At 43.9% G+C, this 27,760-nt stretch overlaps 1 protein-coding gene across 1 annotated transcript in view; it reads left to right on the plus strand.

Moving 5' to 3' along the window:
• The window catches only part of ATRNL1 (attractin like 1), a 1,808,663-nt gene that overhangs the window by 972,009 nt on the left and 808,894 nt on the right, over positions 1–27,760 (plus strand). The window contains exon 18 of the mRNA XM_086919594.1: positions 9,081–9,299. Coding sequence (XP_086775720.1) covers positions 9,081–9,299 — 219 coding nt within the window. The remainder of the gene's footprint in view (positions 1–9,080; positions 9,300–27,760) is intronic.

Raw genomic sequence — 27,760 nt, forward strand, 5'->3', positions numbered from 1 at the left:
GCAGTGTCCACCTACAGGTTGACCTGTTTGATTTCATTGAGGAATCTTTTGTAATATTGTGTGTAGTATCTAGTTATGCGTGCATTAAAGTACATCTCCTTTTTTAAAGTAGAAGCACTTTCTGAGAATTTATTTATTGAGTATTATTGTGCAGAGAGTGCTGAGTCAGACACGGGCTGCCCTGCACTGAAAGGTGTGCATGATCCCCTGTTGAGGGCCCCCAGTAAGAAGGTTCCATGACCTCAGAGGTAAAAAAGGCCTTCATTGCTTCACATGGGCGATGTCACTTCTAATGGTCCAGGAACCTCCCAACACGGATTTTAGTACCTAAATAAAAACTCCAGAAATGGGGCAGTCGTGTCTTTCATTTGTACCGAGCCTTGCTGTGGAATTCCAGACCAGTCCGTATCTGCAGCAAGCCAGTGATGTATTTTAAAAGAGATTGAAACACGGACTCTTCACGACTTAATGTGGTAGCCTAATTTTTATGGTATATCTTTCAGTAATTCCCCTGTAGCAACATGAGATCCCTCAGGGTAAACACATATAGTTTAGAAAAAAGTAAAAAAGAATAAGAAACTGAGGGAACATCGGGCATCCATCATTAAAAAATATTATCATAAATATTCCACTTGTTCTGTGCTCTGATTCCATCCCTGTTTAATGTGTGAGAAAGAAAATTAATAATTCTAATTTATAAATCATCCGAGTTTGGCTGTAATTGTTCGCAACGGTATTAAAAAGAAATACAGTACATTACCCGAATGAAACATGCCCTTCAAGGAAGAATTATTTATATAATTTCATATATCAAAAACCTTAATTTTTACTTCCGTGGATTCTTTCAAAGTTGGAGATATTTGTGTGGTCCTACCTAGTTTGTCAATCATCCATTCTACATAAATTCTAGCTCTTCATTTGTTCATGTTTTCAAATGTAAACATGCAAATCAGTATAAGGAATGAGAACCGCTGCCTCCCTAGAAACTGTCTGAAACAATGTGCTAAAAATTAAAGCTGCAGAGATGGCTGTCAGTGAGGATTAAAACAGTGTGAGATACTGCAATGAATAAGCTTTCCATTTTCATAACTCATACATCCCCTGTGCACAGGCACAAATTAAGTGTGACTATTGCTTTTAATTTTCACAGCATTTGGTCACACCTCAAGGTAAAAGGTTATTTTCTCAGGATCTGTCACATTTCCTTACAATGCCTGTAAGTTTTCTATATTTCAGCTTTGGGTTACCTTTGCTTACCCTTTAAATAATTTAGGGGCCATTTCATGATCAATATCTGCTTCAAAATAACATAAATTGGAATTTCTGTATATTTTGTGATTCCTTTAACATTTCGAGGTGTTTGAGACATTGTGTCCTTAACGATCACCACTCAAGAACAACTCTTAATGTGTCTCAAAACCCATAGGTTTCCATGTACGCCCTTCACGCCCACTTGACATTAGAAAAGTCCCCTTGCTCAAACAGCATTTGAAAGTCACATTTACTCTTCAACCTACTACTGCCTACACCCGGCCATTTTAGAGGCAGATCAATTGTCAGATAGTTTAGGGGGTGTTTACCTATTGGTAAATTATTTGTACTATTTTAATTAGTCAATCTAAAATCTTTTTAAAGAAGTGCACATAAGAGGTTGTCCAAACCTGGATGATATGTTTAAGAGACTGGAAGTTTATTTTTAAATTCAGAGCCATAGTCTCATGTTCATTTGTTGAACTGGTCTTGCATGTTATTTGCAACTATTCCTATGAGTGCATAATACTAGATCTTAATAGACATATTACATGGAAAAATATACATAGCATTTTTGATATGGTGAAGAAATAACATTGCTTAGCAAAAGGGATAATAATTGAGTGGAAATGTAGAAACTAAAAAGTAATTTTTGGACATAACATAAATTGATTTAATCCTGAACACATTCCTCGACCCATTTAGGCCCGTTAGGTCACCTCATACCTGAATATCCTTATTTTCGGCTTACCTTCGTCATAAAGACCTAATTTTCCAATCAAATTTCCATCTACTTACTTTCGTCCCACTTCCTAAACATATGTCTATAATTCAATTACAGCATGTTGAGTTATTGAAATAAGCAGTATCTTTGCTTTCACATAGCTCACGATAGATGATGAAATCAGAAAGTAATATATGTAGCTACAGCCAGAGTGACAAGTAAATAGTAAAGACTACTTTGTGCTAAACAGCCTGAATAGTTGGAGATAACATAATTTTATCCAGGATTACACAGAATCTCAGCCTCCTCAGTTTGACCATGTGTGATCAAATTTTGGATTTAATTTGACATCTAGATCTCCAGACAGAATGAGAGGTTTCTTTAACTGAGTGAATTCCAAGTCCATACTACTACAACTTATTTGGCCCATAAATAGAGGCATAGTTATACTAATCTGAGGAATAAATAAGAAAACGCAGAAAGTATAGTTTGTAAGACTTACCTTTGTTTGTACATAGAGAGGAACTCTGTGAGATGAGCAATGTCATGATGATGCCAGCTCCAGTCCCTACTGGGCCCTGGCATGAAGCTGTGGAATTCCTAGAGGCGCCCCTCTCCCTAGATTTTCACTGGAAGACCGCAAGGAAGTTGATGACGGTCTCATGGCCCAAGAGGTGAAGGCAGTAATAACGAAGTTAGCAGCCAGTAAATCTCCTGGGACAGATGGTCTCTTGGCCAAATTTTACAAGCTGCTTGGACGATCGTTAGCTCCAAAATTGACTACGCTTAACGACGCGGCAAGGGAGGTCTGATATCTCTCAGCCACGCTTCACAAAGGCTTTGCTGATTTCTCTGCTAAAACCCAGGAAGGACCCCATGGACCTCACCTCATACCTCTACATAGCCATACTAAACATAGATTATAAAATCCTTAGCATAATCCTGGCTAATTGTATTCAACAAGTGTTCTGGAGGCAAGGACATACGGCCCAAAAAGGGTTCATCCCAGGTAAAAACACCTCTCTCAACATTCTGTTTTATCAAATTATGGAGGCTGCCCCGGGGAGGTGGCGATGGATTTGTGAAATGCATTTGATACCTTATACTAGGATTACTTTTTTTGTGTGTTCTCGAAGTTTGGTTTTGGTGTACATATTGTCAGGTTAATCCATGTACTTTATACTGCGCCTATAGTCAGAGTCAGATAAGGGTGAACAGCTTTCTGTGGCCATATCTGCTGGCAGAGGTATGAATAAGGGTTGCCCCCTCTCCATCTTATTCACGTTAGCAATGGAACCATTGGCACCCAGATCAGGCAATCTTGTTATATGCCAACAACGTTTTATTCTATATTAAAGACCTATTGTCTGATCTTGGCTCCATACCTAGCCTCTAGGCAGACTTTGGCAAAGTCTTGGAAATCCGGGCGAGCTGGAACAAATCTTGTACGTTCCCATTGGCCCCTAATGCGATGCCGGTAGCCGTGGATCTGTACTCTGGCCCAGTTCGCTAGGAGATTACCTTCTTCTAATACCTAGGTGTCCGAATCTACCATACAGTTCAAGATGTTTTGGATGGCAACCTGACAGCAGTGGTATCATCACTTCAACCTCAGGTAATCTTTTGGTGGTCCCTCCCCTTGTCAACGATGGACCGCCTTGCCGTTTCCAAGAGGGTGATCCTCACCCGACTCCTTTATTATTTTGCAAACCTCCGTATATCTCTCCCCAGAAGTTCTTCTGGGACATGCATAAACTCCTGGGGGACCTAGTATGCCACATGACCTGGTATTCTCGCAGACGGGGGTGGTCCTCTCTAAACTACAGCTTCCATGGCCACCAGTTACAAATATTATTATATAGGGGCTTAATTACAGTGGTTGCCGGACTGCTTTCTTGAAGAAACGTGCACAGCTGGCCTTCTTCTCACTCGGGCCAAGCTGTAGACGGTCATGGCCCCAAGGACCCAGTCCAAGCAGAGCTTCCCCCACCTTCTAGCTAGGGTGTTGAATCTCTCCAAACATTTGTTTCCCTATGTGCTTGTGATACCCTTACTCGGTCTAAAAGCTCTGCAAGGACATATCACCAGTCAGAAGCTGAGCCTTTGGGAGCAGGCCGGGCTCTTCTAGAATGGTCAACTCATCTCCTTTATGACCTTGATGGCGCAATGTCTCAGGTACTGGTGTAGAAATTCACTTTTCACTCACTAAGGAATGCATACAGGTAACATTTCTCAAAGAAACCAAAAACATTTGTAACATTCTAATTAATTCAAACTACTGTAGCTTGGATCCTGAAACAAGAAAAAGAGAGAAAGAACACCGCAACCAACAGTAAATATTTGTTTAATTTGAGTTATTCAATCTGAAGCCTACCTTAACTATTGCTAGCTTAACATGAACACACATTAACTTTGTGAATCTGTAAAGTGAAATCACACTATATGTATATCTAGGGTAGACTAGTGTGTATTTTATGCAAAATAAAAAATAGTTAAATCGCATCACTACCCTACATCTGAGGTTTCTGTCAGATAAGCTTTGTAAGAGCTTCATGCCAGCAGGCAGATTGCCTGGAGACTGAAGCAGGCAGTAGGAAATGCCATACATGACCGGCAAATCCAGATGATTATGCAGTAACTTTCATTATCTCATCATTATCATGATGCACTAACTTTCATTATCTGCAAAATTACTTGTCCCTTTACTTCTGGGAGGGCTCGTCTTTCACCATGCAGCCTCTTTACACTCCTCGCTGCTGTCCACCCACTTCAGTAGAAGCCATGGCCAGTGTTGAGGCTGCACAGCTTAATGGTCCCTGCACCTCTGGTCCTAGTGTCTGTATCAAGACCCCACACAAATCAAGTCACCCTGTCCCTAAAGATGCTTACTTGAAACTGTAAAAAGCAAGCGGGTTATTGGATGCAGACTTTCAAAGGTTTGAGTGCCTCTGCAGAGACAGGCTGGGCCTGTTATAGACCGTTCGGTTTCCATAATAATATTTGGAGATTCACAACTTTGGAAACTGTTAGCCTAGTTAAGGTGTCCCTAGCCATTTGTTTTGCATCTGTGATCCTACTTGGACATTCAACCAAGCAGATCGGATTAATGTCCTGTTTTACCCTGCTGGGCTCGAGGGTGTTCTGGGAGCGGGATTATTGCAACAGTATCACTTATTTTTTGTTATTACAAGCAAACAGATAATCAAAAGTACAAATTGACGTTATGAGTAAAAAAAAAAAACCTAAGATTTTAGATTGCAGCGGTGATGCAGTTGGTTAGTTCGACGAAGTCGATCCTGCGTTTGACGTGGAATGGCTTTCTGAGTGGGAGGTCTTTACTCAGAGAGTTCGCCTTTTGAAAAATGGAGGGACCTCGGAACCGGGCATCAGTGTGAGACTTTGAGCTCATATAGGGTTGGTCCTGATGAGCTAGATATGATAGTCCAGTGCATTAATGCACCTGCTGCCGAAATCAGAATCTCATGCAATTTACAAGTAAATATCCAGGCCTAGTTGCCTTCTGCTGTTCACCTTTTACAAGTGTACTTAAATATGGAGTTAGCTGAATATATTGCAATGATACCCATAAATGTCGGACAATCAATCGTGCTGGTGTTTCTTTAAGGCATGGTAAGGGAGCAGCCTTAGATGGCCACCTACTGTTGACACCAGATTACTATGAAAGAGACTGTAAATTTCCTTTTTCGGTGTACGGGGAGTGCTCTCAGAAGGACGCAATATAACTATTTTGCCTGAAGTACTAAATATCTTTCCACCATTCCTGAATGGACCCTGTCTTAAATGACATTTAGCCAACGTGTGTGCTTAAGCGGTGGTATCACATTTTCTCATGTGCACATTTTCTCATGTGCTTTTTGAGTCAACATAACTGCAGCATTGTGAACCAGGTGTATGAATCTCGTCCATGATATCTAAGCTATTGAACCTTCCACACAGAAAGTTTATGTTGATGATGGTAATCGAGAGCCAGTGACAGAGCAAGACTTTTGTATGTATTTGCATATGTATGTGGTATTTATATAGCACAAACCTAGCTGAAATTTAATACGGCACTGCACAGGGTTTGCCATCCTGAGACTCCGTATTGGTTGAGTGGGCAAAGATTTTAGTGTTTTGTATTTTAATGTATATCAGTGGTGGTATAGAACTATCTAGGGTACAGAGCTATGTACGTTCTCTCTCTAATTGTCCTTTGTAGGGTTACAGCAAACATGCACAGTGTTGCTGTTCTCCATGCTTGATTTGTAAAAGAAAAAGTGTTGGGCCCAAAGTTTTGCTCACAAGCCTCCTGTTCGCACTATGGAATGGAGGGTTGCCAAACACCAATGTTGCGTAGTCTTGATTCCATCTCATGCTTCTTTAATCCAGTACTTCACAATGCCTTTATCTCACTCCTTTATGTTCTTGTTAGCCCTTAATTTCTTCCTTTGTTGCCTTTTTCTGTTGTCCCCTTCCTCCTCCTTCCCCCTTTTTGGGCACTGCCGCCTTTCGAACCTGGGGTGATCCTCCACAGGCGGGATTGATTTAATGGCCTCCTACTAATAATGCCTCAACAATGTATCAATGAAGTATCCAAATATAGCAATGACTTTAGAACATGTCTCCTAAGTGACAAAGAGTCTTTTCACAGTTGCATGCGGGATGGATGTCACTAGTCAATAAAGGAGTTTCCTTAAACAAGCAGTAGGTGTTGTGGGTGTCCCTACTCAGACACTAGGCTTCGTTTCAGTAGTCGGGATTGTGCTCATTACCTCCCATGCAGGAAAGTCAGTGGCAGCTGCCTCGGAACGGGGGTGGTGCGGCAAGGGAGGATGGATTAAAAAAAACGTACCTTTCCTTGGCCGCAGACGCAGCATGCATCTCCTCCGTCCTCTTCGTCTGCACTGGCAGCATCGAAAGCAGACTCTCACAACACTGCATGAGCAGCGTCGGGATTGGTCTGGGCGGCCTGTTTGGCCACTCAGGCAGTGCCTGGGAGCCTTGGCTTGTTCTCCATCGGGCTGTGCAACACAGCCAGGTGGAGAACAGGGTAAGTGCGCATGAATGCTTGGCCGGCCCAAGAGGGCCAGCCAAACATTCATGCGCACTTAGGGAGTGCAAAGCACTCCTCACTGTTCTCAGCCCCACCCTAGCACGACCTCGCCCCAGTCTGGCACAGAAAAATATAATGGTAATAACGTCTTGTTGTTATCATTTTATTTGTATTTTTGAACTGCTCAAATAGTCAGTCTGCTTAGAGTCAGTCTCCCCTTATGGAGTCGCCACCTCCTTCACCCGCATTGCTATCCCTTATCCAGGTTCAGACCCTGTTGCCTCTGTCATAAGCCATCCACTCTGTGCAGGAAATGTATGCTGGGTTCTCCCGGGAGTAGTTTAAGAAAACAAGGGTACCCCAATAGTAAAACCAGGGGTTAAAGTCGTTTTTTGAGGAAGAACAATGGTTTTCGGTGAAAACCATTGTTCTTCCTCAAAAAAAGGGTTCTCCCGGGATGCATCACACTTTGCTCCCCTGAACTTGCTACCTCAATTAGGAACATTTGTGACGGTCACCTGACCCAATGTAACGTTTTATTATATCATTAATGCCTAAGAGGGTTAATGTGGTGTTACCTCATCTTACATATTCATGAGGTGGGATAGTTAAGGAGTGTTGTGCTGCACCCACCCCCCCTCCCCCCAACCTCATTGCCAGTCCTAAGAAAGCTCTAGTCCTGTTTGTGACTATACAACATGAGTTTTGTGCATTACTGTGAATATCGTGTAGTGCACTCTGTGCACCTTATTCAGGGACCGGCCAAATAAAGTTAACGTATGATTTCATGTATTTATTTGGGAGTTTTATATAGCACTTGCTAGACCCGAAGGTATCAAAGCACTTTACAAGACAAGTAATAGGTGGATTCAAGGTTGACATAATATATCCAGGAGGAGAAAAAAAAAGGAAAAACAGTAAAACATTATATAAGTAAATCAAAAAGTGACACATAGTACAACATTCTTACACATTCATTGGGTGCTCAGCTCTATTGACTAGAGAAAGACGCCTTTGTGTCTAGCACCCTAGAGTGCACAGGGGGTTATTTTTATTACTCTCAGAGAGTAACAGTAAATGAAGTGGTGGAGCATGAGAGTTGGTGCAGACTGGAGAAATAATCCTCACCGCATGGCAATCTGCCCCTGGGTGGCTTGAGATGGTTTCAAATCTTGCTGAGTATATGAGAAAGCCTTCCATCGGACCCTGTATTATTCTGTTGGGATAGCTGCATCTAGGCCAACCACACACTAGCACACACTCCTTTTACACAGTGGCACATAACTGTAGGGTGGCACACTTAAAGTGCGCTTTCGCATATCCACACTCATTGTGCCCTTTTTAGGACGAGCCTGGGCAGCGCATGCGCTGCTCTGCATGGCATGCTGTATTGAGGTAGGGCCTTGAAGCTCTACCTACCCTCCACCCACAATTTTCATTGGCTTGTGTCATTGACCACTGTAAACTGTGCTTGTTAATTGGTCAAAAGGCTTAGTAGTCCCTCCTTAGTACCACCTTGTCTCACTTTGTAACCTTCCATGGCGACACCTCCCGTTGCGTGTGTTGTTGCTCGGTAGGCTTTAATTACAGCCTCTGAGCACTATTTTCTCAAATAGCTTTGTCCTGCCTGCTCTTACGGGCAGGACACGCTTTCTCAAAATGCTTTTTAAAAAATTTAATAGCACGCATTTGCAATACAATAGGTCTCGCACTTGCGAGAGTTTAAGCTATTGGCATTGTAAATGACAATGCCTTTTATTTATCTGTTTTAAAAACAACACTTCAATAAAAGGCATTGTCATTTACAATGCCAATAGCTCAAACTTTCATAAATGCAAGACTTATTGCATTGCAAATGCTTTTTTTTTTATTTGTAAGGTGTACACTTTGTTTCACAAGCTGATATTTGAGCAAACATATTTGCGAATGAAGTCCTGTATTGTTTTTGTGCTTTTAATGCACTCCCCCGCTCCTAATCCTACGTGTAGTTTCACTGTCGCACCGTATATGCTCCTATGTAACAATAACCATATACATCTCTGTCCCCTATAGCTCAGAACTGCTCCGGCTTGCGGACGTGTGGACTTTGCCTGGAGCAGCCTGGCTGCGGGTGGTGCAACGACCCCAGTAACACGGGCAAAGGGCACTGCGTGGAAGGGTCTTCCAGGGGCCCAATGAAACCGCTGGGGAAGAACACCAATGAAATGCTTCTGGACACTGCGCTGTGCCCGCGAGACAAAAGCTATGAATGGTCCTTCATCCATTGCCCAGGTGAGTGCTGCGGCTGGCATTTTAAGGCGGTGGGCCTGGAATACAAACAAGGCAGTGATGCTGCCAGCTCACCTCTGAGAGGAGAGCTTGTATGCAGCCTTGTTGGTATGATGGTGAAAGCACAGCTTCGCAGTGCACTAATCTAGCGCTTATCCGAAGTTAGAGTCAAGTTTATCATTGTTTGTTACATACAGTGAAGGTTAGGGTTAAGTTAAAGCTGGGGTCTTTGCTCTTTCTGATTCAATGGCATTTAAATACAAGCAACGGTCTGACTAGTCTCTCCTTTTCCTTTCTGCGAACTAGATCATCGTGATAGTTGAGAGGGATGGCAGGATGCGAGGAATTGTTACTATTTTATATAAAAATTATTTCAGTGATGGAATTAGAAAACATTTACTCCTGAAACCCATAATTTGGGGGTCAATGTGTGGCAAAGTAAAGGGAGTGAAGTCACAAGGAGCTTGGAAAGCAGAGTCTGACAGTCAACTTATACACGACTTATACATTTATTTAAAAAATAATCTACTGCAGAGAAAATGGCAACAAGGACAAATGTGACAGGGAATCTGTTCTAGCTTACTTGATTGGTCACAAAGAGGCTGCATTTTAAAATATCTTACATGGTTAAGACAAGTTAAAGACCTACTAATCCAACTAAAGAGATATTTGTGTGCCCAGCAAAAATATCATTGTTTTCATTAACATTTCCTGTACATCGATATACACACGTGTATGATGTATTGTCTCTGTGTGTGATGAGAAGTGCTCTGACACCCTTCACTGGGATGAGTAGTGCAATAAATGCCCTAAATAAAATAGTAAAAAGTAGGTGCCATTCAAAATATTATTAGTGTAATTACTTATGCACACAGATAAATCTTGCATTTTTACAGTTTATGCACTTCTCTTACATAGGGGTGTAAAATTGGGCGAAAACCTGCCTCCAAGTCATAGTTTCTCTAGGGAACTTGTGAAGTGATAAGCTGTGTTCCTTTGTTTCCTTCAATTGCACGGGCATCTGGATAATAGGCTTCAGATAGCTCCCAGCCAATCCAAGGTGATACTTGAAGAAAAGATGGGCTTATGGCCCTTTAAATAAGGCCTTTGTTTTGGACCATCTGGAAGTGAAAATAAGAAAACCCCCTTGCTGTCTGCAGGTTGCAGCTTCAAACAGAATGCAGACAGACAACTCACAGGTGCTGCTCAGTTGTATCTTGTGCCGGTCAGGGGTAGTAAGCGCTATATAAATACAATTACAATGTTTCCATGGGTTGGCAGTCCAGCCCAGATGTAGCTGCCAGAACTTGGACCCTCATATTTCTCGTACCTTCAGCACTGACTGCTATACTAACTATGTATACACAAACATAGAAACAAAGGCATAATCCTACAAGAGAATTGTAGCAGAGCCCTATCGAAATTGATGGAGGTAGGTAGATTGCTGAATTATACTCCCTTTACCTGTGATTGACAGGTTAGCGCTTATTGCGTTGGCTGTGCTGCCAAAATTCTTAAACCTTTTACTTAACATCTCCCTGTACTCAAAACACTTTTTTTTGTTATGTTATGCACCACTCTAATTAAATTAATATGGAAAGACGGACATCCGCGGATTAAATGGAAGACACCAACAAGAAAATAATAAGAGGGAGGCTTAGATGTCCCCGATTTGGAATTATATTTAATGTGTGCTTGTGAGGATTTGGATGTAGTATTTGATAGGTTTGTGCAGCCATCCTGTGGAATACACTCGTAAAATCTGTTTGGGGTCCAGTCAGGCTCGTTTGCACAACCTTAAACTCAACCTTGGTTATCTAGGGCTTCAAGGAGCAAGGCTTGAACTAGTGTAAGTTTAACAGTACAAAGCAATGAAATAAGAAAGCCGCACAATATGCAAGAAAGACAACTGTAATTTATAAAAATAGATGTTTATGAATTCTTAGAGTCCTTGATGAGCAAAACCCACTGGATGGTTTTGAAGATACAAATTTTTAAAGGTTTTACCACTTTTTAATTCAACCACAAAAAAGCATTGGTCAATCAAAAGTTTACAAACCTTCGAAAAGCTTGTAAAAGTTAGTTTGGCCACTACTGCCTGGCTTGGGCATCCACATCCGACATAGAGAAGAACTGGTGGTCCAATTGAGTAGATTTGGACAGCTACCTGAGTGTTTTCCAGTGCAGTTACAAACTTTATAATATGAACACCATAGACTTTAATAGAGTGGTCCTGATGCTGAGGTTACAGGATGAAAAGATGCTCAAAGATGCTTCAGTTGCTGTGCGGTCGACAGAGGTGCCTTTGTGGTGATTTCTCGATCCACTGTCGTATGGTGTGACTTTGGCCACAGAGGTCGAGGTCCCTCAAAGTCCTTTTTGAGACTGTAGGACGCCAGCTGCGGCTGAGCTACTGGTCTCTGGGGGATGGTGTCCCTCATGGGCGACCAATCTAGACTCTGATGACACTCCTGGATCCAGCGGACTAGGGTGCAACTTTTGGCCATTGAGGATCGGACTCTTGGGGCGCGCTATGGCAGTCAGCGGCAATTCATCTAAAGGGGCTACAAATATACCAGTTTGGGCTTCTTCCGATTTAATGTCCCTGGTGCTGGTCCAGGGGGGCAGCCAACTGGCCCTTGGAGCCACTTCTTCAGTCTGGGGCTGGGGGATGACTTTTTCCCAAGCCAGGAGCCACAGGCGCCATTCTCTATAACCATCCTAACTTCGCCAGCTTAAAGTGCACCAGGTGCAGTCCAGTAAACAGTGCAGCATCTCTTTGTGCAGTCCAGGGGGAAGCATGGCAGTCTTTCTTTGGACCTTGTTCCAACTCAGATGTGATCTGAGGTTCAGGGTGACAGGGGCGCAATATTTATCCCAGGAAAGTTCCCTGAGGGGACAACGCAGTCAGTAGCTCATGGGCTAACAGGTCCCCTCCCTCTTGGTGATGACTCTCTGGCAATGTGTGGCACCTAACATTCTCAGAATGCACTATTCTGCCCACTCCAAAGATGTCTTTACCCCTTCTCAGCTGTTAGGGGTTTGGCAGCCCACCCTAGAGGTGTGGCTACCTGGAGGCTGCACACCCACGGGAAAACCAATTTGGGTCTTTCCTCTCTCTCCCTATTTCCTGAACAAAAGGCAGCCTCTCTGGAGTGTTATTGACATTTTCCCTTCACCTCTGAGGCTTGCCTTTGGTGCTAACACCATGAATGGCTTCCTTCAAGTGAGAGGTGACATCTCTCTCTGCGGCAGGTTGCTATCGTTTTCAAACCTGGTAGTCATTCACACTCCCCAGGTGAGCAGAAAGCGGTCTGTTGGCCAGTGCCCATGTGAGGTTACTGGACCACTTGGGTCACAGAGTGGCAACCCCCTAAAGTTGCATTACTTTAATTGTTACATTAAATTCGACCTTGGCATCAGGGGCACTATTACGAATAGGACAAACTTTTCCTGTTTGTGCCATGGCACACTTTCAAACAAGGAAAGTGCACCCTATAAGGTTGAATGTGCTGTCTTCAGGGCAGCTACAAACCCATTCTGCACTGGGGGCAGCACATTCAAGTAAAATACAGAGCGGCTGCTTCGTGTTTCACTGTGCAGGTGGCACCCACCTGCTTTTTAAAGAGAGGAGATAGATCCCCTTGCAGGCGGGTGCAGTGATTGACTTCACTCGCCTGCAAAGGGTTTTTTGTGGGGTCCATAGGCCCCTCAACGCCCTCCAGAGGGCTGCCATCAAGGGATGCAATGATAGTGCACCACCTTTTTGTGGTGCATTATCAATGCACCTTCTGACAGCTTCTTTACCTCTCTGCCCGCATCCATAATACAGCCTGGGTGCAGAGGTATAGAGATTCTCTCATTTACATGGGCCACACTTTCATGCAAATGAGGGAACACCCACTTGAGATAGCGATGGCGCAACATGTACACCAGCGCTATCTGTATTACAGAAGGGGCCGTACGAGCGTCTGTGACCCTTCTGTAATCCAAAGTGCCCCGGGGCGATCAACGTGGCCGCAAATATACCAGGCACTTCTGTTATATCGGCCAGGTCGTGGTAAATGCCACGAATAATATGATACCTTACAGTACGCAGTTAGGTAGTCCCATTCGAAGTTAGCCAGGCTTAGATGTCAGCCAGTAACCATGTATTAGCCAATGGGGTTACTAACTTTTCCACAGCAAAACATCTTCTTGAGGGGTTTTGCTGCAAGGAAACATATAAACATAGATGTCCTATTTATTAATATACAGCTCCCTGCCTTAGGGCTTTATAGGTCTTTCTTAGGGGAGACTTTAAGAGAAGTGGTGACTTTTCCATTAGTGGCAATGGGAAAGTCAAACTGGCAGTGTGACAACGGCCATTCGAGTCTGCAGTGGCAGGCTGGGAGCCATTTTGTACTTGTCACACACAGGGTGGCACAATCAGTGCTGCAGCCCTGGGTGGACAGCCTGCTTTACATGCCCTTGGTACCCAGGATACCATATACTAGGGTCTAATAATTATAATTAAGTCAGCACTTGCCAATTGGGGATAGCCAATTCAACATACACTTTGTAATGGGTTAGAACACTGGCACGGAGGTCTGGCTAGCAGGGCTCAGTGCACTCTGAGTCGAAAAACCAGCAGCTAGTTGTAGTCCAAATGGGTGAAAAGTAGGGGGGTGGGGACACCTGCAAAAAGCCTGTTTCCTTACAGTGGTCAAGATACTTCATTTGTTGTTTGTCAACACCTCTGTAATTCCCCACACTGTAGTAGAAAATGACAGAGTTACCCCTTATAGAATGCAGACAGTGCTAAGCACACCAAACATCAAACGTTCAAAGGATATAAACCTGGTCTGCAGTCTGGTCTACTGCGTCGCGGTAGCCTGGAGTGAGCTGGGGAGACAGACGAGACAGCTGCAGCTGTACGCTCTCCAAATGCTGCTATTAAGCAACTTAACTATCCTGCCGACAGTGAAACCTAGGGCTTGCCAGCAACGCACAAATGTTTTTTTTAACTAATTTTTTTTATTGATTTTTGTTACCGTATAAAACCAACAATTTGCCACCTGCAATATCATAGAACGCAGGGCGATCAACAGTGCGGCAATGTCCCTGTGCCCACTGGGCAGAGATATCAGTTTCAGTATGGCATTGTTACCGCTCATCATTCCCTTCACAAAGACAGTGGTGCATCGTATCCTTTATACTGTTATATGAAACCTCGGTAGGCCGGCCATGCCTCCCATTTATTAGTCCTTTTCCTGGGGCATCCTCTACGTTCATAGACCTGCTTTTTTGCTAACATGCACCAGTCCATGCCCAGATTGATAGGTCTGGCCAGTTTCTTGCTCCCCAGTGCCTGGCAATATTATATTTATGACCTTCCAGCCCAGGGTCGCCCACAATTTGGTATATTTAAGACCCCCTTCTTCCTCCCATATATGAAATATATATTTTTGGTAAACAAATGGTATTGATATTTTCAGCATGACAAACATTCCAGTGCAGGCACAATAGTAAATAACCCATGCGTGTTCATTTATGCCTTACAGTAAGCGCCCTGTTGGAGCAGCAGGTATCTCCCAAGTATAAAATATACATATTTTCGCAGAGGACCTCATTACCTTTCTATCACTAATCCCATACACTCTCTTATATCCGCCCAATAAAGCTGTATCACAGAGAATGACCGTAGGATGTGGAAAGGGAACCCACTGGTGCGCATCCTCTAAAACACTACTCTGATTCAGTCCCCCTTATTCTCTTTTGCATCGTTCTGGAGTAGTATGACCTGTGCAAAATTCATAACTGAACGGATCGACTCTTCTCTTGGGGCTATTAGTGCCTCCTCCCACTCTTCAAAGTCTCTCACATCGTCATCCAGCTGTATTTCAATGCCCGCTTAATGTCATGTGAATTCTTCATTACTTTTTTACAGATTAATGACGGGGCATTCAATAACCTGTCCTCTAGCTGAGATTAGTTGGCAATTGTGGTGCCCTTTAAAATTTGAAATGCTGGGCAAATCTAATCTGCTTGTATCTAAAGATTTCAAATTCCGCCATCTGGTATTCCTACCTGAATTTAGTAACGGAGACCATCTCTTCATCTGACCATTTATCTTCCAGCTTACTGATGCCTACCGGGTCCCACCCCAGGAGCCTTATGAGGTTGCCCACCTCTGGCTAGGTGCTACTGTTCTCCAAGGCACATTCTTATGTGAGGGTCCCTTCTCATCCCAGATACCTTGTGTTTTCCCTCCAGTTTGTGTGTGGGTTGGTTAGCTAATCTGATACCTCTCTGTGTAATGCCGCTGAGTATCCTCTACTTCTCATCAGTGGCGTAACAAAACTTGTACATGCAGGAGGACCCCCACACTCCAGACCCAGTCTGAAGCTCTCTGGCCAGGGGCCTGCCAGAGCTGGAAGGGGGCCCCAAAATTCAGGGGACTCCCGCACTGCTTCCCATGGCATTTCAGTTGACTCTGATCCTGAGATGCAAATACCCAGTCATTTATCATTGTCATCTGTGCGGCCCAATAATATTTTTTTCATGTCTGGGAGAGCTATGTCCTCATCATGTACTCCCTTTGTCAGTTTCCTTAAAGGTATTTGTGGTACCCTCCTGTCCTACAGAGATAATGGGATTGTAGGATCCCGTTTCTTAAAGAAACCAATTTGGATCTTGAATTGACTGTTTTGAGGGGCATATAGGAACCTGGGTAAGGATATCAGTTCAAACATGGCGACTTAACTTAGCAGTGTGAGTGGCAGGGAATGCCATTGTTCAACATCTCCTCTAAGCTTGTCCAGAAGTGTGTACAGATTTTAGTCATGGAAGGTGTCCTTTTCTCTAGATATAGAGATGCTTAAGTATCGAAACCCATCCATTGACACTTTTATCGCACGCCTTACGGGCAGTTGCTGGACCATTTCATTTAGTGGGTATAAATGGGATTTCCCCCAGTTTATTTTATAACCAGAATATTTCCCAAAAATCCCAAATACCTAATATAGTCTGGAGATCGATAACTCAGGATGCGCCACATACAAAAGCGCTTTGTCTGCATGCAATAATATTCTTTCTTCCCATGTACCTACCCAATTCAGCCCTCTTATTAGAGGATCCTCCCTGACCCATGCCGCTAGCGGTTCCAGCTTGAAGATCATGGGTGACAGCGGGCAGCCCTCCCTGGTCACTCTCGCCAACCCAAAGGGTATTGACATAGCTCCATTGGCTTGTACTCTGGCCATTAGGAGTCGGTATGAAAGCTCGATCCACTATCGAGCTCCTGCTCATCTTCTTCATCACTTCAAAAATGTACGACCACTCTAGTGTCAAATGCCACTGTGGCATCTAATGACATCACCAGTACCAACTCTCGGACTCTCTCCATATACCTCATAAACCCATATAATCTTTACAGATTAAGCTTTGTCCCCCTATTCGGCATGAAGCCGGATTAATCAGGGTGTATTAAAGATGTAGGGGCAGATGTATCAAGATACCCATTTGCGATTCTCAAATAGTGATTTTTTGAGAATCGCTATTTGAGAATTGCAAAATGGTATGTATCTAGAAATTCGCTATTTTTTAGCGATTTCTTCAAATTCCTTAATTGCGATTAGCAAATTGCTAATCGCAATCAAGGAATAATTTCCCATTCATTTCTATGGGCCAGGAGGCCCATAGGAAGGAATGGGAAGTTATTCTCAATTTGCGAATCGCAAATTGAGAATAATTTCATGGGTGCAAGGGTGTCTTAAGGACACCCTGCTGCACCCCTGAAATTTACATGTTTGCGCATATGGCGCACACACATGCGCTAAAGGCATGTATGAGCGCCACATGGCACCTTTACAAATGCCAAAAAGTGCATTTGTAAAAGAATTCGCAAAGTACCACCAACTACAAGTTGGTGGTAATTTGCGATTTCTTAGTGTAAATTCGCAATACTTAATTGCTTCATACATAGCATTTAAGGTATCGCAATTTGCGATTCCTTAAATGCTTACGCAATATTAAGGAATTGCAAAATTTGCCATTCCTTAATATTGTGATGGTTTTTACATGATACATTTGCAAACGCTGCTTTTTAGCGATTCGCAGCATTTGCGACAAAAAAATGTTTTGATACATCTGCCCCGTAATTACTTGCCTTAATTTGGTCCCCAGTACCTTGCGAAGATATTTGCCTCAGTGTTGAGCAGTGAAATGGGACAACATGAGGCAGTAACACAGAGCTATATAAAACAACACTGGTGAAGCTATTTGTAGAACAACAATTTACTACACTTTATGATTTCACAGACCCGACTGACAGCACAGCTTTAGACATTTTTTGAACTACACACAACAAGTACTTGAGGTCAACCTAGTCATCGTTCCCACAGGAACCAAAGCCATTACCAGCACTCATACATGTGTTATCCAATTAAATTCTAGCCCACTTAGTTTCCAAGTTATATAGAATTGTGCAGGCTACAGAACTCCTCGACATCCTCTAGACTAGGGTGATAGGGGAAGAGGACATTGGCGTGTCCCTCAGTGATAGTCAATGGGATTGCTGTTGCACTCAAACTAGGTCAATATCCCTGAATGGAAGGCACCGGGCAATACACTATAGATTTTTACACATGGTCTATATACACCTCAAAAATGTATTGGTGCTGGTGTGACCGACTACTGCTATAGAGCGACAAGTGTGGATTTCTAGCACATGGTCTGGATATGTCCTGGTATACTTGACTGTTGGGTGGTGATATTCTGCGACATATCGTAATGATCGAGCTGGACCTGTCTCCAACCCTGCGATAGCCATAATGGGCTCCGTCTAAGAACTTCCAAAAAGAGTGAGGAGATATTTTGAAGTCACACTTTTGTTTCTCAAGGGGAAGCTAGCACTGCATTCAAACAAAGGGCCTGTGCCTGCTACAGCACAGTGGCACAAAGATCGTATACATTGCAATACCCAAAAGGAAACCTATACCACATGATGTCTCTTAAAAGCTAGATGTATAGATATATGGGAGGTGCTTCGTTCTTTTCTGTCAAACCGAGTCACCCCCACACATGCAGACTGATTGTAGTGATATCCGGACCACTCCCTCTTACATTGTCAATATGCTATAAATCAATAATTTCACTACATACCATGCTGCACTATCCCAGTAGTAATACACCTTTAAAACGTAAACAGTAATCTGTTTTTTCCACTAGGTACTTGTAAGGATTACTTATTTTGGAAGCTTTGAAACATGATGTTGGACACATATTAATGTAGCTATGTCTATCTAAGTTGTTCTATACATTTGTAAAATATACATATTACAATATATTTTTGAAACTTCTATGCTGTAATAGAATTGGACTGTAACTGTATTGTTCTCCTATAAACACATTTCTGCTCTTATATAATCCTTTCTAACCCTATATTTAGGTCATTTGAAGATCTTACCATTAAAATTCTTGATTTCTCTCTGACATATTCTTCTAAGCCGATATTGCTAATGTGATATCATGCTACGTTTACTACTTTGGCAGCAAATTGGTTATTAGCCGTTCTAATCACTAGTTCAATGACCCTGTGGATTGTAGTGTTTGGTCGATCCCTAAAGGAATTAATGTTGCACAGTTTCTTGTGTCTCTACCCCAAAAAAGGAGCATATCCATGATTTGATTCTTAAATGTAATACAACGCTGGAGACTGTCCACTCCAGCTAGGGGCTCCACTCCATGATGCTTTAGAATAAGGTTCTGTCCAACACCATTTTGGCTGCTAGGGTATCAGTGCTTACCGATCTCCCAGTAATAGGTTTCCAGCAACAAGCATGGGGCGAGTACACTGTTCCATCTGGTTCATGCATGTCGCAGTCCACTTTGGCCTCTAACTTTATCCAGCGTTTTGTGGCTGGGTGATAAAAGACTACTGCTTTGTAGGAAACCTGTCTTGTCCTCCATGGGATACACTTTTCTTTGACTAAATGATTCCTAAATGATTCCTGCCACCTCTCCTCGAATGTAAACATGCCCTGCACTGAACTGGCCAGTGTTTTGGATTGCTTAAATGAAATTACATTTGATTAGCACTGGCTTGTCCCACTGAACGTTTTGAGATACTTTGCAGCTTGAGCCAGTAAACATGTCTGACCAGGAAGCAAGACTTTTAATGCTGATATTTTACTTCCAATGAGAGGCCAAGTGTAATTAATATCACCTTTGATGTCTTGTTTAGAGTCAGAAAGAGTTTACTTACAAAAAAGATTTTTAAAAATTTTTTTGCAGAGATCCTCAACATCAGAGATAAGAACTTCCTGTTGGTGATGTTAGCCTGAGCAAGGAAACATAGATGACGTTGCATACTGTTGCACTTTTTCTGGCAAGTGTGTTTAAAGTTTGCACACAATCATAAGCCATCACAAAATCCATTGTTGAAGATTAGATCTGTACTGAGAGACTCAGCTATCTTGGTAGTGCAGCTCGAAAGCTGAGCCTGTCATGGAGTTATGAGTTGACAGTCAGCTGGTCAAGACTCTCCCAGGTGACATCTGCTTCACCTGAGGTCTGAAGATGTGTTTGGGCCATCAAAGAACTGCAACTTGTGTTGAGCCTGCACTGCTCATTGGTGACCCTCAACTTATCTGGAGCCTCTACCCTGCCTTTTCCAGACTGAGTGGGACACAAGGAATTTCCCCTTTCACCCTAGAGCCTTATGGTGTCTCATTATCTAAGATTTGTATTCTGCTTTTGGAACTTTGGATCCATTGGTCTGTCACATCTGATTCCACTGATATTGCAGGGTAATGGTGAAAGGAGATCTTAAAATGGAAATTAATTGTTCCTAAAGGGCAGCAGGTGCCAGCAAGTGTTCTATATCCCATGGAATCTGCTGCCACTGAAATGTTTCGACCAGTATCAGCTGGTCATGAGATATTGCCCATAAAGTTTGTTCTTCTTAGAGGACCTGTTTGTGGTATGAAAAGTCCTTGTAGTCCTATCTTCCACTCTGCTGTCCAGTTATATAATTGTCTGTAGAAAATGTTTGCGATTCTTGAATCAGTAAAGTTCCTCTTTGTCCAGCGTCCATTCATTGACCTCCAACTGCCTCTACCTACTCACCAGGTAGATCGCCCCCTCAGCCGCCTCATGGTCTCCCTGTGCCGCCGCCGCCCGCTGTGCCACCTGTGATTGCAGCAAGCCATCTCCTCTACCCAGTCTGTTTTTTCTGTGTCTTTTTTTCTGCCTTCCTCTTCCCCGTATTGGTCTCCTCTCTTTCCTCGTCGCCCCTAGTGCCTGTGCCTTCCCCCCCCTCCCCCCCGCTCCCTTCCCTCGCATTTCCCGCCGCTGCCACCCTGCGGCCCCGCCCCCCTGGTACCCCATTCACCACCCCGCTCCCGCCTCCCAGCTGCTCCTCCCTCCCTTAGCCCTTCTTATGGAGGCCACGCGCAGCGGGCGTGCCGTTGCCGTGCCAAAGGCGCGTCAAAGGCAAGCCTGTCTGCGCCCCTCCGCGCCGGGACCGCGCCCGGTGCCAGAACCCCTGGCCCCCACCGAAACCAAGTAACCCAACTGAGATACGACACCACGATCCTCCACGCACTCAACACCGGCCGACCAGCCGCCTGCTACCAAGCCACTCCGAAACGCACCCACAGACCCTTCTCCTGCCAAACCTGCAAATTCACCTGCGTCCGAACCTACGTCCCACCACCCAGACCAGCCAACAACAACAACCACCTCAAGTGCATCCTGCTTAACAACCGCTCCGTCCACAAGCACGGCGCCGAACTCTGGGACCTCCTCGACACAACAGCACCAGACATCGCCTTCCTCACAGAAACCTGGATGAACGCCTCCTCAGCCCCCGACATCGCCATAGCCATCCCGGACGGCTACAAGATCACCCGAAAGGACCGCGTCAACCAAACCGGAGGAGGAATCGCCATCATCTACAGGAACACCATCAACGTCACGACCAACTCCGAAGATGCCCTCACCACCGCCGAACACCTACACTTCCAGATCCACACCGACCCCAAGACCACCCTCAGAGGAACCCTCATCTACAGACCCCTGGGCCCAGGCACACAATTCAGTGAAGCGATTGCCGACTTCATCAGCCCACACGCCCTCGCCTCGTCAGGCTACATCCTCCTAGGGGACCTGAACTTCCACCTGGAGAACAACAATGACAACAACACCACCAACCTGAACTCAGACAAGACGGAGGTCCTCATCCTCAGACCATCTCCATCCGCCTGGGACGACTCCTGGTGGATCCCTACCGAAACTGGAAAGACGGTCACCAAGGCCCTCGTCACCAGCCGACTTGACTACCGGAACGCCCTATACGCAGGAACCACAATCAAACTTCAGAAAAGACTCCAACGCATACAGAACGCATCCGCACGACTCATTCTTGACATCCCCCACCACAGTCACATATCAGCCCACCTGAGAGACCTGCACTAGCTCACCGTCAGCAAAAGGATCACGTTCAGGCTCCTCACCCATGCACAAAATACGCTCCACGACACAGGTCCCGAATACCTCAACCAGCGCCTCACGTTCTACACTCCAACACGCAAACTCCGCTCCGCCAGCCTCACCCTCATCCCACGGATCTGCAGAACCACCGCCAGAGGAAGGTCATTCTCCTACCTGGCGGCCAAGACGTGGAACTCCCTCCCCGCCCACCTACGTTTGACCCAGGACCACCTCACATTCAGGAAACACCTCAAGACCTGGCTCTTCAAGCAGTAGCGGCACTTCCCCCCCAGCACCTTGAGACCCCCATGGGTGAGTAGTGCGCTTTACAAGTGTACTGATTGATTGATTGACACTAGAATTTTGACTTTGGGTACCAACTTCTTTTGCAAGGAGAAATCTCCTTTTTGAAAGGTGGCAATCCTAGTTTACTTTGGAAGATGGGTCCAAGGTTTTCTAAAATAGTTTAAAAGTTTCTCGGCCACCGGAGCTCCAAACATTAGAACTATCTTGAGTTAATACTTTTACTGCCTTACATTTCCTTTATCCAAATAAACGCGTTAGACCTGTCAGCTTTAGGTTGGTCTTCTCCCAAACTTTTTGCCTTCACCCCTCTTTTTTAATCTGAAGTAGTTTTTGTTGGCCTTAGGAATCTGTGCACTTTACCATTGCTAACCAATGCTAAAGTGCTTGCGCTTGTGCTCACTCCCTAAAATGTGGTTAAATTAACTTACACCTGAATGGCATCATTTACTCATAGGTGCCTAGTAATGTGGTTACACTTGTCCTGTACATTAAATGCTACTAATTAGCTTGCAGTACTTATTGTGCCACCCAATTAAGTTGCCCTTTAAAACATGTCTCTGGCCTGCCATTCCACTAGTTTTAAGCTGTTAATTCGTCTTTGCAAAATGACCCCTTTGCCAATCCCAAAGCTCCCTTTGAAGTGCATATCTTAGACGTGTACCACTATGTTTTACATGTCCTGGTTATGAAAAACTAAAAAATTAGTTTTTCACTACTGTGAGACCTTCCTCCTCCCTAGAATAACATTGGGTTATCTTATTACAATTAATAATTTAGTTACAAGTGTGTGCATTACGGTCCAGCTCTGCCTCCCCGTTAAGTAATACCCATAATCTTGGGGGGTGTTGGGAAGGAGGGGTAGTCCACTTGGTGAGGTTTGGACCTACTTAGCCTCAATGTTGGTATACTTGTAGGGAGGATTAAGTGCATCTACCCATGTAATAAAGGAGGCCCAAAAGCCTTTGTTTTCTCCTTGAGATTTCGGTTTTATTTGCAGTAGTTACCAAATGTATTCTTCTAACATGAATAATTCCACCACTTGTTACTCATGTATAATAGCGGTGTATTTTGAACAACATTTAATAAGTGTTAACTATTGATTGACAGCAGATAGGAAAGTCATGGTTTGTGTCTCGGGAATTGCAGCTTAAAATACTCTTTAATGGTAAAGTCGGATCTTAAGGCACAGTTCCTTTAGAAAGCTACAATTTTTCTGCCCTAATTATTTTGTGCCTGCAGCCTGTTCCTGCTTCACATGACTAGGTGTGTGGCAGTTGGCCTTTGTATATTCTTCCAAGATAGCCAAACAATAGTGGGATTAGGTGTGCCTGGATGTACCATCTCAGGTAGGATGGTGGGCAGGAGCAGTGCACAGCCCCACTTGCACTTCGATAAGCTGTGCCCTGCTCTCAAACAAAGAACTTCACACTAGCCTTTTGTGCCTGTAGCCAGGCTGGAACCAGGCAGGGTGGTATGTAATCACTTCTGTGGGGGGAAGCCTCCAGAGGTTTCTCCCTCTTCAAAGTGGGCACCAAGTACAAGACGGGTACCCTCAGACCCACTCATCAGTTGACTTTCTGGTCTTTCAGAAGAACTCTGAGGACTTCCTCCTGCTGTGTACTTCAGAGGACTGCTTTACTGCACCAAGTAGGACTGCTCTGCAGCCTGTTTTGCAACCCCAGAGGCCTGCTCTGCTGCCTGCACCCTGCACTTCATCTTGAACCCAGGATTTCTACAGTGACTCCAAGGGCTAGTTGGGTGGCCTCCTGATCAGAGCTTCAGGGACAGAGAAGTCTCCAACTATCTTGAACCTGGACCATGCCTGAGTGAGTCCTGACTATCCAGGTGGTGCCTCTTCAGTCCTGGGCCCTTGGAAACGTTGTTAAAGGTGCCCAGATAGCACAAGTCCAAAACTTGGTACTTAGAAAATTTTCTGCCAAAAAGTGCTCTGTGAACCGAGAAGAGGCTAGGACCTACCTGCGCGTCAGCCGCTACATTCTTCTCTGTTGCAGCAAATTCTGTTCAGCGGCTCCTTGTAGAAGAGGTATCCGATCTCGTGGAGCCCTTGGTGGCTACAGCCTGGAGCTTTGTCCCATTGGAGATCTTTGACTTAAAAAAAATATATATACAAAATTCATACGTAGGAATCTTCATTTCAACTTTGTCCAGCAGCTCCTAGGTGATGATGCGTCCTCCTTGGACTCCGCCAGCTACCTTGCCCCGCTGAACCTTACCTTCTCAGACTTTTTTTCTTAAGATTTCTTCTAAGTTCAAATGTAAGTGGAGACCAGCCCTAATCTATTCTGTGTATCCAAAATGTGCTCCATCGCGGTGGTCCATAAGTTTTAATTTTACCCCAGTCTCGTGTGACTCGATGTCCGCAGTTGGTGCTTTGATTTTTTAGACTCTGGTTTTTGCCATAAACTTTAAAATATCCTTTCTCTGGTTCTTTTGATAGGATTTTGGTTGTTTTGGTGTCAAATAATGTATTAAAAATACTCTAAAATGGTGTGGGATTTTTCTTGTGTTTTCACTTTATTAAATTTTCTGTGTTGCATAAACAATTTACACATTGCCTCTGAGTTAAGCCTGACCTCTTTTGTGCCAAGCTACCAGATGGTTAAACACATAGTAATTTAGTGACTGTTTTTGGCTCACCCTGACAAGGATTGTGGCTGTTCCTTGAGAAGGGGTCACAACCCCCTCAACTAACAACCCAAATTCTCACAATACCGGTCTTTGTTTTTTAAGGATTACAGCTCTGACTGGGCAGTGACTTTGAGTCAGATTTTTCATAATGTAAGCGACATGCAGATCTTTTATCACTTCCTGGAATAAGCCTGGACTGGTCAGCCAAAGTACCTTTGGAGAGTCAAGGTTACAAATGGGGTAACTCGGTTATTCGGTTGTAGCAGAATAGTGTTTGAGGCTCTGCAAAACCAATGACACACAAGGACTTAGAAAATTCACCCAGTATATTTTTCCATCGAAAAAGATTTGTTGAGTGTCAACCCATGAACATGAACCTCTTTGAAAGCAAGACTGAGTTTCAAAGATTAGGCTCACAAGCACGTAGGAAAATATCAGTTTTGGGTAGCAGCGGATGTAAGTTGGTTATTCCTTCAGCAGTGCTTGATCCAAGATAAAAAGTATGAGTGTTATCCTTAACAACTTTGTCCATAGAAGCACATGTCAATACAGTGGTTACCTTATCGAATAACTGTATTCGATTATTACAAAAGCGTTCTTTGTTGTGAGTGTTGTGAGGAAAACACTGAGATGTCCTTGTTTCAACCATCATCAGTCTGTAACATTGATTCTTTTACTTTCCTATTTGTGCTACAGATACCACATATAAACATTGCACATTCTACAAATTTCCACCACAAGAGGTATGGTTAAAGTGCCTGGACAGTAATACAGCTCTAAAGATTTTTCTAGCATTAACAAATCAGTTTTGGTCAGTTGAGTGGTCTACCTCAAATTTACATTGCAAGGTTAAAATCCTTACCACTAAAAGAATTCGATCTGCATATTCCCAGAATCATCGAGGCCAAAGCACTACGATGGGGTTGGGTAAGCTACACTGTTTTGAATTTCAAGCCAATCACTTCTGGAGGTGCAGCTTTTGAAACAGGTACTGCTTAGCACTTAGATACCTAGAAATGATTAGTGGCATATGAATGCAATTCTGATGATGCAATTTAGGAATTGTGTACTATAGGAATTTTGCACTATTAGAACCATCATGCGCTAAAGGAATAATGCACCATAGTGCTTGTGCACTATTGGAATCATTCAGCATGCCGTTGTGCACTATGGTGAAAACAGAGCACGCCCGTAGGGAGTCTGGCTCACTGGCACTGGTGCAATGCATTGTGTATAACTCAACTATCTGGATGACGGGCCTTTCTGCTGGTACAGCAGGCATTTTAGTGGGTATCCCAATCAGTGATAAGTGGTTCGACGGGTAAGCCCATATTCACTGTAGTGACTGTTAAAGGAGAATGACGACCCTGATGTTTCTGGAGAGACACTGTTACTACTTAGGAAACTTTGCACCCTGATTAAATATCAGCTTCTACTATACTACTCCATACAAGTCTTTGGTGGAGTATGCCTCTGCGCTGTGGGTTGATGTAATGACATCCAGCTCCACGAGAAGAACCTGACGTCATGTTGGTTCTATTCTGAAATAGAATGCTGGGGGAGGGGGGGAAGGCTAGCAGGGGTAGCGGACGTCCCATGCAGCCGTTATCATGTCCTGCAGGCAAATCGGAGAATAAACATATGTTTCGACAAGGAACATATGGAGTCTATATGGGACACTCCGGCGCTGTGTTGGATGCACATCATCTCACCGTGCTGCGGTGGGGGCTGAATCCCCCCTCGTCCCTGCTCAGAAGGCCTCATGGTTTTGGGTGTGTGACTCTATACCTATGACGTACTTTCCTCTACCCACCATTGTGTCTCTGTTGTTTCATAATTTGAACGCTTTGCATGTTTTCACCTGCAATTCCAACTCGCGCTTACATGTATTGTGACCCTCCTTTCCTTCTCATGGAGGAAGGGCCGGGGGCTTATTGTATTTTAGTATTTTTATTTACTCTCCTTCTCCGCTCCTGCCAGAATCATTTAAACCAAAGTCAATATGGTGTACTCTTCCTCGCTCTTGCTAGTTTCAGAGGAACATACTGGGGTTTTACTGCACAATTCTCTCGAAGTGAAACCTTTGCAGCATCCGCGATCTACATGCTGGTCACGGAGAAGGAAACATGCGTCACATGCCGTACTAGTAGCATGCTACGCTAACTTTCATCAATTCACGGGCTAGTGGTAACCAAATCGTTGCTTTTCTCCGTATGCTATTTCAAGCCTTGTTGTGACTTATTCCCGCATTTAGAATTTGACGGATGCAGGACATTTACCAAAAACGTGTGTATGCCCTGTCTATTTAGTCAGCGAAAGAAGTGTTTCTATGACAGGGCCTATGCTGGATCTGCTATTAGAAACCTTGGACTTACATTGGACCTTTGGTCAGTGCACCTCAGACAGCCCACTCTATTTACGGCAAATGTTGTTGCAAACATTTTTAGGTTTCGCCTGCACTGTGCTTAAGAAATCTCTTGTATTTAATATATCTTAACAGGGGCTTATCAGTACCCTTTACCGAATTACTGTGTTCATTCGCTTTCGCGTGGGACTTTTTTTTTTTTTTACTTCCCCTGGCGGCATGCATTTATGATACTTCTGTTAAAGCTGTTCACCCTTTTTAAGCCCCATTCGCAGTCAAGATAAGATCTCTTCATACGGAAAATACCGACATCTTCTACCAGTATGCTGGGATGCTTGCTTTTTATTATTATTTAGTTGTGTAAAGCAGGTGCTTTAGCCTTAGAACCTTTGTGGCATTTCCTATTCATGCCTCCGTACCTTTCTTTGCACTTTGTAGGCATTAGCAGATTGATTTTTTCAACGTAATCTATTTGCTCACGAGGATTAAATTCTAAATGTTGTAATAAACATTGCACGTTAAAAAATAAAGTCAATACACAGAGCTCAGCTATGCTATATTTTACTACTAAACAGGCAGCCACAAGTGCAGTTACCCTGCAGACAACAGGGTCATGATTTGAATGGTGCAGTAGGTGCAGTTGCACCGGGCCCAAAGGTTGTCTGAACTC

This window comes from Lissotriton vulgaris, chromosome 5, assembly GCF_964263255.1.
Source record: "Lissotriton vulgaris chromosome 5, aLisVul1.2, whole genome shotgun sequence".
NCBI lineage: Eukaryota > Metazoa > Chordata > Amphibia > Caudata > Salamandridae > Lissotriton > Lissotriton vulgaris.